At 48.3% G+C, this 18,168-nt stretch overlaps 1 protein-coding gene across 1 annotated transcript in view; it reads right to left on the bottom strand.

The window, feature by feature from the left end:
• ASAP3 (ArfGAP with SH3 domain, ankyrin repeat and PH domain 3) overlaps positions 1-18,168 on the bottom strand; it is a 127,378-nt gene that overhangs the window by 22,050 nt on the left and 87,160 nt on the right. The window contains exons 10-16 of the mRNA XM_084815717.1: positions 16,104-16,213; positions 14,576-14,645; positions 11,603-11,690; positions 9,807-9,855; positions 4,790-4,977; positions 2,097-2,230; positions 1,027-1,121 (exon numbers count right to left, since the gene is read on the bottom strand). Coding sequence (XP_084671843.1) covers positions 1,027-1,121; positions 2,097-2,230; positions 4,790-4,977; positions 9,807-9,855; positions 11,603-11,690; positions 14,576-14,645; positions 16,104-16,213 — 734 coding nt within the window. The remainder of the gene's footprint in view (positions 1-1,026; positions 1,122-2,096; positions 2,231-4,789; positions 4,978-9,806; positions 9,856-11,602; positions 11,691-14,575; positions 14,646-16,103; positions 16,214-18,168) is intronic.

Below are 18,168 nucleotides of genomic sequence, written 5' to 3'. Positions count from 1 at the left end.
CATACCAATCAATTCATTTTCCTGGTCGCATACTAAACAGACATTGCTTCATATCCATAAGAACATATGAACATAAGAAGAGCCCTGCTGGATCAAACCAAGGGTCCATCTAGTCCAGCATTTTGTTCACACAGTGGCCAACCAGCCGTCAATGGGAAACGCACAAGCAGGGCATGAGTGCAACAGCACCCTTCTGCCCATGTTCCCCAGCAACTGGTATACACAGGCTCACTGCCTCTGGTACTGGAGGTAGTACATAGCCATCAGGACTAGTAGCCATTGATAGCCTTCTCCTCCAGGAAGTTATCTAACCCCCTTTTAAAGTCATCCAAATTGGTGGCCATCACTACATCTTCTGGTAGCGAATTTCATAGTTTAACTATGCGCTGTGTGAAGAATTACTTCCTTTTAGCTGTCCTGAATCTCCCACCAATCAGCTTCATGGGATGACCCCAGGTTCTAGTATTTTGAGAGTGGGAGAAAAATGTCTCCCTCTCCACATGCTCCACACCATGTATAATTTTGTACTCCTCTATCATGTCTCCCCTTAGCCTCCTTTTTTCCCAAGCTAAACAATCCCAGCTGTAGTAACCTTCTCTCATAGGGGAGCTGCTACAGCCCCTTGATCATTTTAGTTGCCCCTTTCTGCACTTTTTCCAGCTCTACAATATCCTTTCTTAGGTATCGTGGTGACCAGAACTGTACACAGTATTCCAAGTGTGGTCACACCATAGCTTTGGATGAGGGCAGTATGCTATTGGCAGTTTTATTCTCAGTTCCTTCCCTAATTATACCTAACATGGAGTTTGCCTTCTTTACAGTGGCTACGCTGGGTTGACGTTTTCATCGAGCTATCCACCACAACCCCAAGATCTCATTCTTGGTCAGCCACTGCCTACTCAGATCCCACTCCAGCAACAAGATGGAGGTTCGTATCTGGTCTGTACCCTCCCCCAAAACCACCCTAACTCCCCCCCACACACACACACATGCTCTTTTCTCATGCCAACTTCAGTTTCTACTCACATGTCGCTGCTTGAGGAGGGTTTCGGGCTGCCTTGTACTGGCAGAGTGGCCTCCATGACTTCATTAAACTTGGCGTTTCCAATGCTGACTGCCAGCTGTGAGCAAGAAAGGGAATGCATGTTACTGAACGGGAGGCTAACCACCGCATAAAGGACGTTCAGCCACGCTGCAGCCCGTGGTCTGCGTGAGGCCTTTGGAGGCCTCTGGTGTGGCTTGCCACAGATGCCCAAACTTCCAGCTGCCCCCCCTGCCCAAATTCCACACGCACACACACACACACACACAGCACCCTCTTTCCCAGAGCTACTGCGGCCCCAACAGCTATCTATTGGGAGTGCCATTGTGCTGGGAAAGATGGTGCACAAGGAGAGTCATGCCCATGCGCCCCCTTCTGCATTGCAGTCATGCTCCCAGCAGCCTACCAAACAGCTATATGACAGGCTATCGGGAGTGCAGTTTAAATCTTGTCCCTCCGCCCACCCCACCAGCTGATTGGCGGGAGAAGGCATGATGTTATCTCAGTGCGCTGAGATGGGGGGGAGCAGGCACATGAATGCACACACAAGTGTGGTGTGTGCACATGCAGACATGCTTAGGTGCAACCCCCAAACCACCACCCATGACCCTATGTAGCCATCAGGGGCAAAAATGTTGCCCACTCCTGATATAAAGGGTCAAGGACATCCACGGGCAACAGAGTTTCCCATTAGCGGCCATTTGACTAGCTGGCAGGGCAAATCAAAGGCGGGAGGCTGAGAGAAACAGACTTGGGATGCCACCATTGATCTGCCTTTGTTAACTAGAGGAGAGTTAGCCCCTGGCATCTTGTCACACTGCCACTGTCTGAAACAACGTCTCTCAAGATACAGCAGCAGCTACAGCTGCACAAGAAAGGATCTATCTCACTTCTGCCAGCTTTAGAATCTGCTTCTATCCACAAAAGTCCCCCATTTAGCTTTGTAGCGTTGTGCCAGTGAGTTCGGGATGCTGAAAAACCTTGATGTGACAATGCACCAGCACAAAAGACAGGAAGTGCGAGAGAAAAGCGAAACGGAAAAGGCGCATTTTACCAGCAGTTCAGAAGTGCTGAGCACATCTAGTGTCAGCGACTGGATCCGAGAATAGTGCACTCCCAACTCGCGGTGGATCCCTGAGCACTCAATGCACGTCAGAATGCCGAGGTTGGTGGAGAGCCACGTGGGATCTGCAAGACAGCAGCCGAGTATAGAAGCGTTGCACAAAAATGATATTTCTTCCCCATTCCCGATTTTCTCGGCCCACTAACATTTTCTTGGCATCTGGACTGAAACAGAAGACATTCTCAAGTCCCCACTGCAGATGGAATATGGGGTCTTGATGGGCCAAAGGCCTTTTGAAATTTTGACTTCTTTTTGTTTTAGCATGACATTTTATTTTATCTTTAAATTGAATTTTTTAATAAATAAAGGCAACAATAACAACAGAAGAACATACATAATAATATAACAAGATCACTAAAGAAACAAAGAAACTCCCCAATTATAATTCTTAGCCTATCACCAATATGCTTGTGGAACATCTACAGTAAAACAGACTAAATAAGAGCTCACTATCTGATGAAAGAATGAAAATATGAGAAACAAAATGTTTAACAGCAAAATGATGCAGTGTGGACAGCCCATATTCAGAATTCCAGCCAGCCACCAAGCAACGCCCTCTCCTATGATATTCCATTCCATTCTTCCTCCTCGTTTTCCATTCCCTACACACCAGACATTTAGCATCCTATAGCCACGTAGTACGCTCAGTCCTCATTCAGCTGTTTTTAGGGAGGGGTGAGGACGGCCTCCTTTGCTTTTGTTTTTTACTTCTGCAAATCTTGAGGTTTCTCCAAGCATGGCGATACCTTCCTATTCTTTCCTTGGTGACCCCATTTTGGCCTCCTCTGTGCTGGCACCCTGTCTTTGGAATGCCCTTCCTGCTAAAGCTCGACTAGTGCCAAAACTGTTATCATTTCAACACAAGGCTCAAACTTACTCATTTGCCTAGGCATTTTAAACTTTTTTTAAAAAACTGATTTTAGGTTCAGTTTAGACTGCTCTGCTTTTTATACCTCTGCTCTGTTTTTTGTTTTGTTTTTTTGTAATGGGTTTTTTGAAATGAATTATATTTGTGGCATATTTTGGTTCTTATCTTTTTGTTTACTGTCCTGGTTCCTTAGGATGAAGAGAGGGTTAAAATACTTCAAATAAATACAAAAAGAGGTCATGCTAGCTGCATTTGAGATGCTGGCGCCATCAGGCCTGGACTTTGGGTCAGAAGTCAAAGACCCCATATAGCAGTCTGAGCAGGAGGGCCCCCAAACAAGGGATGGGTGAATGAGTAATGTTTGAGATCGCTAGGAGACTCTGAATGTCATCTTGCTGCTCATCTCGTGCCCAATTCCTGTTTGGGTTTGTGATCGCTACTTACTCTTGTGCAGACGGGAAAATTGCACAGATCAAGCAGTGATCAAACTTAAAATTTCTGCAAATTTCCTCATTTGCGCAACTTTCCTCCATAGACTAAAGCAGGGGAAATCTGCACAAATCAGGAAAGTTGCACAAAATCAAACTGGGAAAGTTGCAGAAATTGAAAGTGAGAACATGCCCGACAATTTGCTAACAGTTTCGATAGACCTGTGCTCCTGATCGGGATTTCGAACAGGGCATGCTCGCGTGTTTTGCGGGTGAAAATAAAAGTCTCATACATCCCCACTCCAAACGCAGCAGGGCTGGCTCACCACAAATTGAAGTTAGTAAAGTCATACATATGAGTGCTGTGCCAAACCCTGCCCCCTATTTTTGGGAACTTTTTCTCTCTCTGCGAAAGCGACATTGTCTTTTCAGCCTCCTTTGCAGTGCGGGGGAGAATTTTGGAGAATTTTCTCCTTGGAGAGGGGGACAGGGTTTACGCCTACCTTTTTTAAGTGTATGCAATTCTTGGGGGTTCTTCTTTCTGTTTTTTTGTTTTTCTAAAAACACCCCCCACACTTGCAGGAGCCCAGGACTCTTCTCCAGCCTGGAATTCTTCCTGAATGCCTATTAGAGAGGGAGAGGTCACATGGTCTCCTGGGAGTTTCTATTGGAGAGGAGAAGAGTCCTGGCCTCCTGAAAGTGCAGGGGATGTGTTTAAAAAAAAATAAAGAGATAAAAAATAAATAGAAAGAAGACCTCCCAAGAATTGCCTACATTTAAAAAGATATATGGCAACCCTGTCCCTCTCCCCAAGGAGAAAATTATCTGAAACTCTCATCTCTCCCAGCCTCTTTCGACAGGGTTTTCACACACCCCTGAAATGCCGAAAATGGAATAGAAATTTTCAGCACAGCATTAATACATATTACCTTCGGCGGGGGGGGGGGGGGGGAGAAGACCATTAAGTCCAGAGTCTTGCAATTCCCTAACTGTATCACCAACCTGAAAAGCTCACAAAACTACATCAAGAGTTAGCGCTATGTCCAGAGAGGGACCAAGCAAACACTCTCTCTTTTATGATGAGCAAACACCTGGCTGAAATTTGTCCTTGAAGTTTGGCAAATGGGCACCAAGAGGTGCCATCTCTTGGCCAGATCTCCCGTTGGAGCCCCACAGAAACAAAGACCATGCCAGACAAACCCAGGCACAGCTCCCATTCATTTCAGCAGGGCTCAAATGGAAACGTTCACATCAGGTCAGGAGCCATGTTGAGATGGCCACCCTAGAACGAAACCCGGCTAGCTAGCATCCAACCTCGCTGGACCTACCTGGGGCGCCACAATCGCAGCACTGCCTGTTGCCCGGCATGTTCTTCACCTCGCCAATAATGAGCTTGGTGAGCTCTTGGAGTCCGCTGTCAGCCATGCTGCCAGCTGAAGACATGCAGCCACCCGGATCGCCCTTGAAAGCATTGCTGAGTGCTTCGTCCTTGCTGTTCTGGAGCACTGACACCCACCTGGTCAATGGAAGAGAATGCCAATCAGGTGATGGTGGGAGTGTGGATGAATGGGAAACCACAGCATAGGAACGGAAAGGCAGACTTCGCTGTCAGGGGTGTTTCTGAGCGCAGGGAGTGGGATAGCAGTTCAGATTCTGAAGGAGAGCCATCAGACATGGGGGAGGTGTTTCCCAGGCTAGTCCAGATATGAGTAGGCCTGCTTCTCAGGTTACAAACATACAGATGGCTGAGCTTGAGGGTCCCTCCTCATCCCCCCGCCCCATGAGAGGCAGCGAACAGGAGGCTGACCTAATAGATGCCAGGCACAGGCGCAGAGCAAAGAGAGAGAAGGCAGGGGCAGAACTTAGACGGTCTACCCGATCGGCCTCACGTGAGAAGCTGTGCTTAGAGGCCTCACGACAAGAAAGGGACCTCCCCCCCCCTTAAGTTAGGCTAGCGAGACCGCCTCCCTCTTCAAACGGCGGGCAACTCTCGTAAGTTCTGTTTGGATCCCCTGAAGGCATTCCTGGTAGACGGAGAGTTTCTCTGAGAATTTGCATCTGTATGACCCTGTGAAGTAATGGATTATAAGCTGTAGACTGAAGCCTCTCGTCTGTGTATGTTTGGGCACTGAAGTGAAGTGGGGGCTAAGGGAATCATGACATTCACAGCCAGAACACACGGCCATGTGACTGCAGTCACAAAAATGGGGCTTTCTAAGTAATCAGGTACTCTAGAACTGCTTTCCCCCAATCTGTTGCTCACCAGATATTTTGAACAACTCCCACCATTCCTGATCATTGGCCCGACTTGCTGGGGCTGATGGGAGCTGAAGTCCCAAACATCTGGAGGGCACCAGGTTGGGGATGGCTGCCTGAGAAAATCAACCCCTGTACGAATTTCAAAAGGCTGAATCAGAGACTAAAAGGAAGATGACACTCACAGCCATCCCCTGACAATGCCCGAGGGCTTTTGAAGCATTTCTCTTACTTATCCCAGAATGCATGGAGTATCAATAGTAGAGCTGTGTGCAAATGACCTCTTGAAATTCTCCACCCTAATTCTGGGCAGAGAAATGGGATGAACACTTTAACATTTACCGCTGCACCACTGATCCTGGGGGGAAAACGTTCCGCAGACTAGCTGCTGTAGCAGAGAAGAGTCATCAAATCATAGAATAGTAGGGTTGGAAGGGGCCTATAAGACCATCGAGTCCAACCCCCTGCTCAATGCAGGAATCCAAGTCAGAGCATCCCTGACAGGTGGCTGTCCAGCCTCATCTTGAATGCTTCCAGCATGGGAGAGCTCACCACCTCCCTAAGTAATTGGTTCTATTGTCATATTGCTCTAACAGAAGTTTTTTCTGATGTTCAACTGGAATCTGACTTCCTGTGACTTGAGCCCATTATTCTGTGTCCTGCACTCTGGGATGATCAAGAAGAGATCCTGGCCTTCCTCTCTGTGACAGCCTTTCAAGTACTTGAAGAGTGCTATCATGTCTCCCCTCAGTCTTCTCTTCTCAAGGCTAAACATGCCCAGTTCTTTCAGTCTCTCCTCATACGGCTTTGTTTCCAGTCCCCTGATCATCTTTGTTGCCATCCTCTGAACCCTCTCCAGTCTTTTGCGTGTTTCTGCCAGCCGCTACTCAGATGGTGGCAGGATGCACAGGAAGGCCTCACCATGTGATCCAAGCACATTAGCAGCCTCCTGGAGATGCAGGCAGTCCTTTAACTGTCCTGGCTCCAGGCCATTTACAGATTTAAAAGTAACAACCAGCGCTTTGACATGAGCTCAGAAACAAAGGAGAAGTGGGTAAAGTCACTATATAAGGAAAGCCACCTTCCCCTGCCCGCCGCCGCCCCCCCCCCCCCCCGCAGCTCTCAATGGAACATATAGGGAGCAATCCTATGCCTCCTAGACAGCGTCTGGGGGGACATAGGATATTTCGGATTCCTGGATCCGAGGTGGGAGATCTTGTCAGGATTCCCTTTTTGCCAGCGGAGAACTCCAAGAGCCAAATCAACACTCAGACCAGAGGCTGCATTTCCAAGGCTTTAATTCAATTTACCCTAATGAGGCATACAGATGCAAACTAGAGACTCACAGACTACAAAAGAAACAGCCTTCAGGGAGTTCAAAGGGAAACTACAAAGGTTGATCTCAGTTTGGGAAAACAGCAAGCTCTCTTAAGATCTTAAGGGGTGGGAGGGGAAGATCTCCCCCTCTTAAGATCTTAAGGGGTGGGAGGGGAAGATCTCCCCCTCTTAAGATCTTAAGGGGTGGGAGGGGAAGATCTCCCCCACTTAAGATCTTAAGGGGTGGGAGGGGAAGATCTCCCCTCTTAAGATCTTAAGGGGTGGGAGGGGAAGATCTCTCCCTCTCCTGTGACACTTCTAGGCACAGCTGTTGACACCGAGCCAATCGGGCAGAGCGCCGAAGATCAGCCCCTGCGACTTCCCGCTTGTGCCTGCGTCTGCGTCTTGCAACTAAAAGTTCAGTTTGTTCTTCCCTCACCTCCCCCTGTTCACTATCACTCCCAGGAATATGTGAAGGGGGGGGGGCTCTCCGTGCAGCTGTGCCTCTGAAACCTGGGAAAGTTCCTCTCCCACATGTTGCAGCTCTTCCTCAGAACCTGAGCTACTCTGACACTCTATATGCTCAGAGGCAACGCTGCAACCTTGGATCCAGGAATCTGCACTCCCCACCCCCTTCCCCCTTCCCGTCAGCAAGGAGGGAACAGCACCTGCTGCCTCTCTGAGGTTGCAAAAGCGACCTTGGAGAGAGGGAAAGGGGGCGTTTCTGTGGGTGGGGAGGGGACTGGAGAGGCCAGCTTCCAAAGTATCCACAGGCCTCTCCAACCTCCTTCCTGCCCCCTCTTCTGCGCCCCAGCCAGATGGGCAAAAAAGCCTGTCTAGCCAAAATGCAGAGCGGGAGGAGGGAGCATGGAGGTGAAGATGGCCTCCGCTGCTCCTCTCGCCCTACATTGAATGCCCAGAAGCCTCCGGGTTCGGAGGCCTACGAGCATCGGGATACGACTGCGCCCTTATTTGCCGTATGTTGCATCAGCTGAAGTTTCTGAAGGCTTTTCCAAATCTGCCCAGCAACCCCCACGTTGCGAGAAGGCGTCACCCACAAGCAGGGTCTTATTGCCCCCAACTGTTGCAATTGTCCCCAAGAGCAGGTACAACTTCCATTTCCATACAATATGCTCACTTATTGTACGTATTTGTAAAAATATATATATCACACCGCTCCTTCAAGGAGCTCAAGGCTGCGTAGGTGGCTCTCATCCCCCCCCATTTTTTAATTTCCATAACAACCCTGTGAGGTAGGTTAGTCCGAGAGATAGCACCTAGCAGGAGAAAGGCTGTAGCTTGGTGGCGGAGCAGCTGCTTTGCACGCAGAAGGTCCCAGGTTCAGTCCCCAGCACCTCCAGGGAGGGCTAGAAAAACTCCTGCCTGAAACCCTGGAGAGCCGCTGCCAGTCGGTGTGAATCCTACACTCTACAGTGGTGCCAAGGGAAGTGTTCGTGGCCATCTGGGGAACCCCAGAGGGCTGGATTGGGACCCCAGGTGGGCCAGATTTGCTCCGCAGGCCTGAGGTTCAACACAATGCTGAGTAAGTAATACATTTATTGCTCAGTCCAAAGTTCATTGCAAAAGATACAAAATTAAAATTTAAAATGCTATTACACAATATACACATCAAGTTAAAATGACCAAACTATAAAATGCATATCAAGTCTTTACTGAAGTTAAAATAGGGTGGATGTGCAAAAATAATATAGCATAAAGGAACCTTTAATATCATGTCGATCACCTTACAGTCATATCTCTGAATCTTTGTAACAGTACACACCGATGGCATCCAAAAACTTTGCTCTACATCAAGTGGCTTTCACTGCAGATACCGCAACCCTCTGTACCACGTATGGATTGGTTGATGGTAATCAATAATGCGGTATAAGGCAGCTTCCTATGTTACCCAGAGAACTTCATGGCTGAATGGAGATTTTAACCTGGGTCTCCCAACTCCTAGTCCAACACTCTAACCATTATACCACACAGTCTGCTACTCACGCTTCTTAGCGATTTGCTGCTGTGCAGAGAGAAGATCAGGCACGGGCCAAGTTAAATGGCCGTTCAGCAATGACGCTTACTGCTTACACCCACACACAGAGCCTTACACACCTTGCAGGATTATGGGGAAGGTGAAAAGGGATGTGACGCTTTAAGCTCCCTCGAGGAAAGGCAGGATGCAAGCACAGTAACACGTCTACCATGCCGCACTCTGTGTTAGGGGTGGGGTGGGTCCCTGTGGCCAGCATTTTGTTAGACTATAATGCCTATCATCCCCGACCACAAGCCATGCTGGCTGGAGATGACGGGATCTGGAGTTTGACAACATCTGGAAGACTACGGCCCCCACCCCGCCACCGCCATATGCCACCCATCTCAAGCTGTTAGGTAGACTCCCTCATTCTGCAGCGTCTGTGAGTAGATTACTCCCACACCACTTTTCCAGCACTGTCTGCTTCTGATTAACCCTCCCCCTACACACCACGGTTAATTTAGCCAGCCTTTCACTTTCACCATCATTCACTTTCGTTAGAAGAAGCCTCTTTCAGTGCCTAGTGTGCAGCTTAGGGTGAAGGAGGAGTGTGAAACAGGAGTGAGAGCATCCTTTATCTCCCCCCACCCCCACCCCAGCACACACGCACACTTTGAAAATGAAAAGACGGCTGCGCATTTCCCTCGAGAATGCTGCCAGCCAGGACAAAACTAGCAGTTTTCGCCAATCAGAAAGGCAAGAGGCCTAGGGCAGAGAACAGGCAGCAAGGAACTTACGCGATACACTCTTGCTCATCCTCTGCTTGGAAGTGATAAGTCCTGTTGTCTGCAAGGAGAGGAAACACAGATGGATGAAAGAGTTCAGGAACAAGAAACCCAGCTCAAGTTTTGTTTTTTGCTTTTTTAAATCAGAATCTGCAGTTTTATTTTTATTTTATTTTTTTAAAGGTTTCTAGTCCTTAAGATCACAGAAGGAGATTAGGAAGTGTGCAGGGAATGCCCAGTGAAACATGTTGCTGTTTGACATGTATATCTCATGCTCCAACCATCTGATCCTCAAAATGGTTGACACAACTTTTTAACTTCTTCTAACCCCTATTTCCCATGCCCCAAAGCTTAAGCTCTCATTACAGTTTTGCTGCAGCCTGTCCTCTCCCAACATCTTGTAATCCAGATATTTTGGACTACAACTTCCACCACCCCTGACCACTGGTCATGCTGGATGGGGCTTATGGGAGTTGTAGTCCAAAATAACTGCAGGCCACCAGTTGTTGCCTACCTCCTGTTGTTATCAGTTAAGGAAAACCTGCACTATTACCCACAAAGCAATTTCCCCAAACATAATGTCCATTAAGTGTATGTGCACCCTTGGAGGCTACCCTTTGGCAGCAGTCTAATGCTGGGGCAGGCTTCCGCCGTCCTGCATAGCCCCTAGTCTCTAGTCATCAAGTGCAAAACAGAAGAATTAAGCAAATAATGTGCCAACTCACCTATCTTATATTGGTAATGGATTTTAGCTTTCCTTGGTGGAGAATTTGGATTGTCTTAAGCCACAGAGAACAAGTGATGAAGTTCCCCATGATATTTTGGTTAGCAAACTAGTTAAATGTGAGCTAGATGATAAAGCAGTCAACTGGATTCACAGCTGATTGGAATACCATGCACAAAGGGTGCTCATCAATGGTTCAACACTGAATTGGAGGGATGGTTTGAGCAGGGTTTCCCTGGGCTCTGTCTTGGACCCAACGCCCTTCAACATTTTTATCAATGACTTAAGATGAAGGACTGGAGGGAATCCTGATCAAATCTGCAGATGACACAAAACTGGATGGGATAGCTAACACCTCAGAAAAGAGGAATAAAATTCAAAGTCGCCTTGATAGAATGGAAAACTGGACTGAAACTACCAAAATCAAATTCAACAAAGACAAATGTAAAGTCCTGCATTTAGGAAAAACACACACACCCCAAACAAACCCATACACAGTGGGGATAACACAGGGGAGACCTGGCCTGGCAGTAATACATGTGAAAAGGATCTTGGGATTGTAGTCGATCCCAACTTGAACATGAGCCAGCAATGTGAGGTGGCTGCAAAAAAGTCTCATGAGATTTTAGGCTGCATTAATAGATCCATAATTTCCATGTCACAGGAAGTAATAGTTTCACTTTATTCTGCACCAGTCAGAACTCATCTAGAGTACTGCGTCCAATTCTAGGAGCTGGACACAGCTACATCAAGAAGCATGTAGACAAATTGGAAAAGGTCCAGAGGTGGGCAAAGAAGTAGCCAGAGAGCTTTGCGTACCCTTCACTTCACAGACAAGATGCATTCATCTCACAGATAGGAAGACTGAGCTGTATTAGTTTTTCTCAAATTCATTCCTGGGCTAACTACCACAGAACGTTAAGAGAAACATACCGAAAGGCTAAAATCATTATTTGGCAAATGGTCACTGCCTTAAAACCAGTTTTGCATGAAACAAAAGTTAGAAGCGACACTGTACCACGCTGCTATCATGTCACTGAAGGCTCTGAGAGAGGACAAGGGTTCTAATAAGTTATTTACTTACGTGTCACAAGATCAAAGGACTTTTTATCCTCTGGATGAGGCCTCACTTGGCAGGTTAATAGATTTAGCTTTACAGGAGGCCGGTTTATCTGTGAAGGCAATAAGTGAGAATGGTGGATTAAGCATTGGGGATACAGACGAATTTTGCTTGGTTCATTTTCTGCTAAGAACTATACGAACATTAAATACTATCAGTAGAGGCTGATGGCTCTGATTTCGGAGGGGCTGTGAACCCATTCTGGAATACAGTCAGAACCAGCCAGAACTCTAAAGGAGCTATCCATCATGCTGAACCCTATCCCCCAAATAAGTTCAGCACCTTGGAAAGCTCCTTTAGAGTTTTGGCTGGTTCTGTCTGAAACCCCAGAATGGATTCACAGCCCCACCAGAATCGGAACCACCAGCCTCCACTGCATATCACCTTGTAGTAGTAGTACCAGTACTAGAAGGAGAAGAAACAGAAGAAGCAGAAGCAGGCAGGCAGGCAGGCAGACATTTCTACAGAGAGTTTCTACACCTCTTTCAGTCTCAGCCTCTCCTATACAACCTTGAATACTGGAACAAGGAAATCTTAGTCCAACAGTCCCCAACCTTGGGTCTCCAGATGTTGCTGGACTACAACTCTCATCATCCCCTACCAGCATGTCCAATGGACAGGGGTGATAGGAGCTGTAGTCCAACAACACCTGGGGATCCAAGGTTGGGAACCACCGGTCTGGACCGTTAGGAAGCCCCAATGACAACAGGATGCTTTGGCCATTAAGCAAACTGCCTTTACCCAACCTGTTGCCTTGGCTCATTTGGACCCTTCACACCTGGCAAGAATGTATTTATTTTGGGGATGTCAGAGGCCATTCAGGGGCCATTCAGGTCCGCTCAGCTTGTGGTGGCTCAGCCCATGTGTCGAGTCGGGCCAGTTCGCAGACTTGTGCCGCCTGCTCTGCAGAACTCTCTTGCTTGAGAGAATTGTGCAGAGCAGCTGGAGGGCGAGAGTGACAGCGGTGGCAGCAGGGATGGAAGGAGCCATGGTGCTGCCTTTCCTGCTGGCACCAGTTTTTGTGTGCCAGTGTCTCCTTCTCCCTGCTGGGGCCCAGCAGGGAAAAGGTGATACAAGTTGCGCAGTGCTGGGAGTCCGCAAGTTCTCGCATGGAGCCCACGGCTTGGCTCATGAACACAAGCTGAGCCATGGGTTCTGAGGAATCTATTGAGCCCCAAGAGGGCCAGATTCCCCCTGCCGGACATCCCTCATTTATTTTTTAAAATGTCTATGCTGACATTACGTTAAAATTTTCTAGGGTAGTTTACAACAGCCCACCCTTCCCCACGCTTGTATCCTTTGGATGGGCTGGACTTCAATGCCCATCATTCCCAGCCAGCACGGCCACTATCCAGTTCACAGGTCGATCACTAAAAGCTGATTTCAGCACATCTATTTCAGATGATGCAAAGATGCTTGAATCATCGTGTCCTTCTATGACAAAGAGCTGGTATTTGCCATACTAGAGTAAAGCCACAGAAGAACAAGATTTTACTCCAGCACAGAAAATACCAGCTCTCACCACACGAGGGCACATTCAAACAACACACTGGAGAGAGGAAACTGGTCAAAATCACCTTGTGGTTTCTGACCACATCAAAATGCAACTTGTAAATTGGGCCTGGCTTGAGGCACAGGTGGGGATCCATAATAACCAGGAAAAAGTGGTTACAAGTTACAACCTCCGTCAAGATGATTTGAGGACCACACAGGAAACAAAGAGCAGAGTTAAGGAAGAGGGGGGAAGCAGAACACATACCTATGAGAGAACAGGGCGAGAGAGAATGAAGAAAAAGCAGCTGGCTGTGGCACATTCAGAAAAGGATTTGGGGAGGTAAAATGAAGATAGGAAGTGGAACCAGGTCTAAGCCTCCTGCCAAGAACAGGCCCAGTCAGAAACCACAGGGCCAGCCCAAGACATTTGCCAGTCTGAGGCAAAGGACAAGATGGCGCCCCCTCCCACATACAGAAGCCGACTGGGTTGGCCACTGAATCTGACTTCATGTGCTGACAATGGGAGCGGGTCCCCCATCACACCTAAGGGCAGCAGCCTAGTTTAGAGGAGGCAGGACAAGCTGTGTGGAACACTCTGTCCTCCAACAGAGGGGAATGGTCGGGGGGCTCAGGAGGAACGGCCTGGGGGTTGCCACTGCTGCAATCCAGCTCCTGCTGCCTGAGGCGGTGGCCTCACTCTGCCTCACAATAAGACCAACCATGAGAAACCACCTTTACGGGAGCGGCAAAAGATTAGCTGGGCAAGCTGAGAGAGGTGAAATGATTTCCCGTCATGTGGGGGCAGGTATTAGAGACTAAAAATATTGGTTGTTTGGGTCCAACAGCCTCCACTTCCACTTAGAGTGATATAAAGACAGCAGTGGTTACCAAAAAGGTAACGGAGTCTTGTTTATCAAACCTTTCATTGGCGAAATGAAAGCCCCCACACCACAAAAAGACCCTAATAGGGTGGTTGGAAGAACCTTCCAATGAATGAGGGGGGAGCAGGAAACTGTCTGTTGACCATGCCCCCAACACACCAAGATGCCCTCTGGCCGTGACACTGGCAGCCGCAGCTTTGGAATTACTGAGAAAGGGGCATGGCCAGTGGGCGCACCAGCACACACGGGGCATGGCCAGTGGGCGCACCAGCACACACGGGGCGTGGCCAGTGGGCACACCAGCATGCAAGGGGCATGGCCAGCAGGTGCTTTCCTGCTACTGAACGTGCGAAGGGATCCATTCGAACACCCTCAACAGCACCTCCATGTGAATTGACTTGAAACTGTATTTAATTGTATCAGTTTTAATGTTGTATTGAGTCCCAGTATTGGGGAAAAGGCAAGATATAAATGAACAAACAAACAAACAAAAGGCCTGCAGCTATCAGGTATCAGCTATCAGCACTGCTTTGGTGGCCAATTTCACCCCAACCCCACTTACTGTGCTGTGCGAGATGGTGAGGCATCCGTACTTCACGCCACACTTCCTCTTCTGCCACACTTTCCGGATCCTAGGACAGGAAGAGAGAGGCAGTGCAAATGCAGTAGGTTATCGTGGATCCCCTCCATCCTGGAAGCCACTAAGTATCTCACCCGTCGGTACAGAGATCCGGTCTTTGTAATCCTTTGGGAGAGCATCTCACCGAGTTACCACCACTGAGCATGCAAGAAAGGGGGAGGCAGAGGGACAACCCAGCAAAGCACTTTGGCTCCATAAAAGCAGAGTAGCTTTATTGCAGTGGTAACTTCTGCTGGCCAGACTTCGTTAGGCCTATTTCATCAGATGCAAGAAGTGAGATCGGGCCAGGTGCAAGCCTTGTTCAGGCATGATGCTCAAAGAGGGTATATTAATGTGTGGAAAGGGAACCTGGCCACACTGTTCCCAGCCCCACCATTTACTCCCCAAATTCCACCACCCCCCGCATGCAAGGGGGGGGTTAAAAAGTGGAGGGAAGCCTCCATTGGCATCAATGGAGGTTTATTCCCATTTTTTAACCCCCACACGTGGGGGAGGGAGGATTTCAAGAAGTAAACAATGGGGGAAAGGTTTAATCCTCGCCTCTCAGTGATCCCAAGTTGAATCAGGGCCATGTGACCTACTCTAGAGTAAGAATAAAGATAAGCCTCAGCTACACACTATGTAATTCATCAGGAGCAAACTACACATTAATTTAACCTAGCAGCTAAGCCTTTATTTTGTCTTTATTTATTTATTTTTTAATATACAGTTGGGACTCCCACCAGTACCCATATGAGGCGGGGAAGTTTAATCCTTTCCTCCCCAGCCATGATTTTACTGATAACACCCCCTAGCCACATGCATTTATTCATTTATTTATTTCATTTCTATCCTGCCTTTCCCCCCCCCCCAAGGAAACCAAGGCGGCGTACATAATCCTCCTCCTCTCCATTTTATCCTCACAACAACAACCCTGTGAGGTAGGTTTGGCTGAGAATCTGTGACTGGCCCAAAGTCACCCAATGAGCTTCCATGGCCGAGTGGGGACTAGAATCCGGATCTCCCGGATCTCAGCCCAACACTCTCGCCACTACAGCACACTGGCTCTCCTACACCACATTGGCTCTCATGTATATGTACGCTGGCACAGGGGCGGATTATTAGTAAAATCACAGCTGGGGAGGGAAGGATTAACCCTCCCTTCCCCACATGGGAGTGTGTGGGGGGGGTCCCAATAGAAACCAGACATCCCCACTGTGAAAAAAAATAAAGAAAAAATAAAGGCATCGCTGCTAGGTACATTCTGAATATGTAGTTGGACCCTCGGCCATGAAGCTCACATACCAGCACCACCTTGGAGCAGTTAACCTAAAACTTGCAGAGCAGGTTGCACAAACCAGCCCTTCCAATTAAGATGCAAGAACCGCTCCAGAGCGAAATTTTCCTTCGCTTTGGCTCACCGCACGCCAGAGATGTCCCAGGAAGACAAGCAAACGCCGGCGCTGCTTACCCATCGCTTTTCTTGTGCAGAAAGCCCGACTTCTCTGTCCCATACTGCTTGTTACCTTGGTGCTGATGGATGCTGTAGCCGCTGCCAGAGTTTTTCCTGTTGAGGCTTTCCTGCACACACAAGAGATCCTGTCACATTTATTTATTTACTTATTAATTAATTAATTACATTTCAAGACAGCCCAATAACCGAAGCTCTCTGGGAGGTTCCCCACAATTAAAATATCACACAGCAATTAATATCACACATGGCCACTGTTCAACATGCTTTGGGTGGGGAGGCACCTGATCCATGCCTCTTAAGTGGGTTGGCAGCCAAAGCAAACTACTTAAATTAGGCCTGCAGGATTTGGTCCACTAATGTATTAGAGTAACTGATTAAAAAATCTTTTGATCAATTAAAAAGGTGCCTCCAATTAACCAGGCAGCATTTTAGAGATGATGGTGATGGCGGTGATGGCGTTAATGCTTGCAAAACACAGGGTGAAGGTGCGTTCTTAGGAGGGCATTGCCTCCCCTCTTCTCCTTCACACAGGAGGAATGCCACTCTCTTCTCGATCATCCCAGAGTGCAGGACACAGGATAATGGGCTCAAGTCACAGGAAGCCGGATTCCGGTTGAACATCAGGAAAAACTTCCTGACTGTTAGAGCAATATGACAATGGAACCAATTCCCTAGGGAGGTGGTGGGCTCTCCCACACTGGAGGCATTCAAGATGAGGCTGGACAGCCATCTGTCAGGGATGCTCTGACTTGGATTCCTGCATTGCGCAGGGGGTTGGACTCGATGGTCTTGTAGGCCCCTTCCAACCCTACTATTCTATTATTCTATGATTCTGAGGTGGTGCCTGTTGTAACATATATGGATGCATCATTAAAGGCACGATCCTATGCATGTCTAGACTGAAAAGAGTCCTACAACTCCCAGCCTCCCTCCAGCCACTCATGGTGGCTGGGGCGTGCTGGGAAATGTAGGACTTCTTTCTGTCCGAACATGCACAGGATTGAGTCCTTCTGAATTGTCAGGATCATTGCCCGAAGCATCAGCCTGTGCTTGGCCTATGCCGAGGAGGGGTTGATTGGATCTATCAGTCCTGCGACACCGGAGGCTCGAGCATCGTGAATGAACCTCAGCCACAGCCCATGCCCACTGGATCAGGGGCTCTTGAGTCAGGACTCCCAGAGTCCACAGCCACGGAGCTACGGAGGAACCAGCCCTCTCCGCACCAGAAGCCTGTGTCTTATGGCTACACGGCAATGTAGGAATCACACTTGGAGGGATCAGGCAGAACAGAGGAGGAGCGCTGGGTTCCAAGCTCAAGACCTGCTCCTTTAAGGCCATCTATTCCTCATGGAAGGGGCGGAGCCTGGGGGGGCTGATTTGGCCCTGGACGCATAAAGGTTTTTATTTCACTCTCAGATTTTGTTGGAGCAAGTTGTCAAGACCAGACCAGGACAGGATATAAGAAGAGCCCTACTGGATCAGACCATGGGTCATCTAGTCCAGCATTCTGTTCACACAGTGGCCAACCATTTGTCACCCGGAAACCCACAAGCAGGGCATGAGCGCAACAGCACCCTCCCACCCATGTTCCCCAGCTGCTGGTGTACACAGGCTCACTGCCTCTGGTACTGGAGGTAGCACACAGCCATCAGGACTAGTAGCCAATGATAGCCTTCTCCTCCAGGAATTTGTCCAACTCCCTTTTAAAGCCATCCAAACTGGTGGCCATCGCTACGTCTTGTGGTAGTGAATTCCATAGTTTAACTATGCACAGTACTTCCTTTTATCTGTCCTGAATCTCCCAGGACATGAACTTTCATTTATTCCAAGTTGGGAGCTATGTTAGTCTGTTGCAGCAAAACCAGTACAGAGACTTGTGTTACCTTAAAGATTAACACATTTAATATGGCATACTTTTTGTGAACCAGAGGCCACTGTTATCCTCAGCTGGCAGATATAGATATAGAGAGAGAGAGAGAGAGAGAGAGAGAGAGAGAGAGAGATGTAAAGCACCACAACAGTAAAGCAACAAGCAGGCTCTCGGTCTACTATGGATGCAGTC

The sequence above is a fragment of the Heloderma suspectum genome, chromosome 10, assembly GCF_057233095.1.
Source record: "Heloderma suspectum isolate Gila_16-S chromosome 10, 16-S_ref, whole genome shotgun sequence".
NCBI classification, from domain to species: Eukaryota; Metazoa; Chordata; class Lepidosauria; order Squamata; family Helodermatidae; genus Heloderma; species Heloderma suspectum.
The sequence above is the reverse complement of the archived record's forward strand: the minus strand, read 5'-3'. Positions and strand labels throughout refer to the sequence as shown.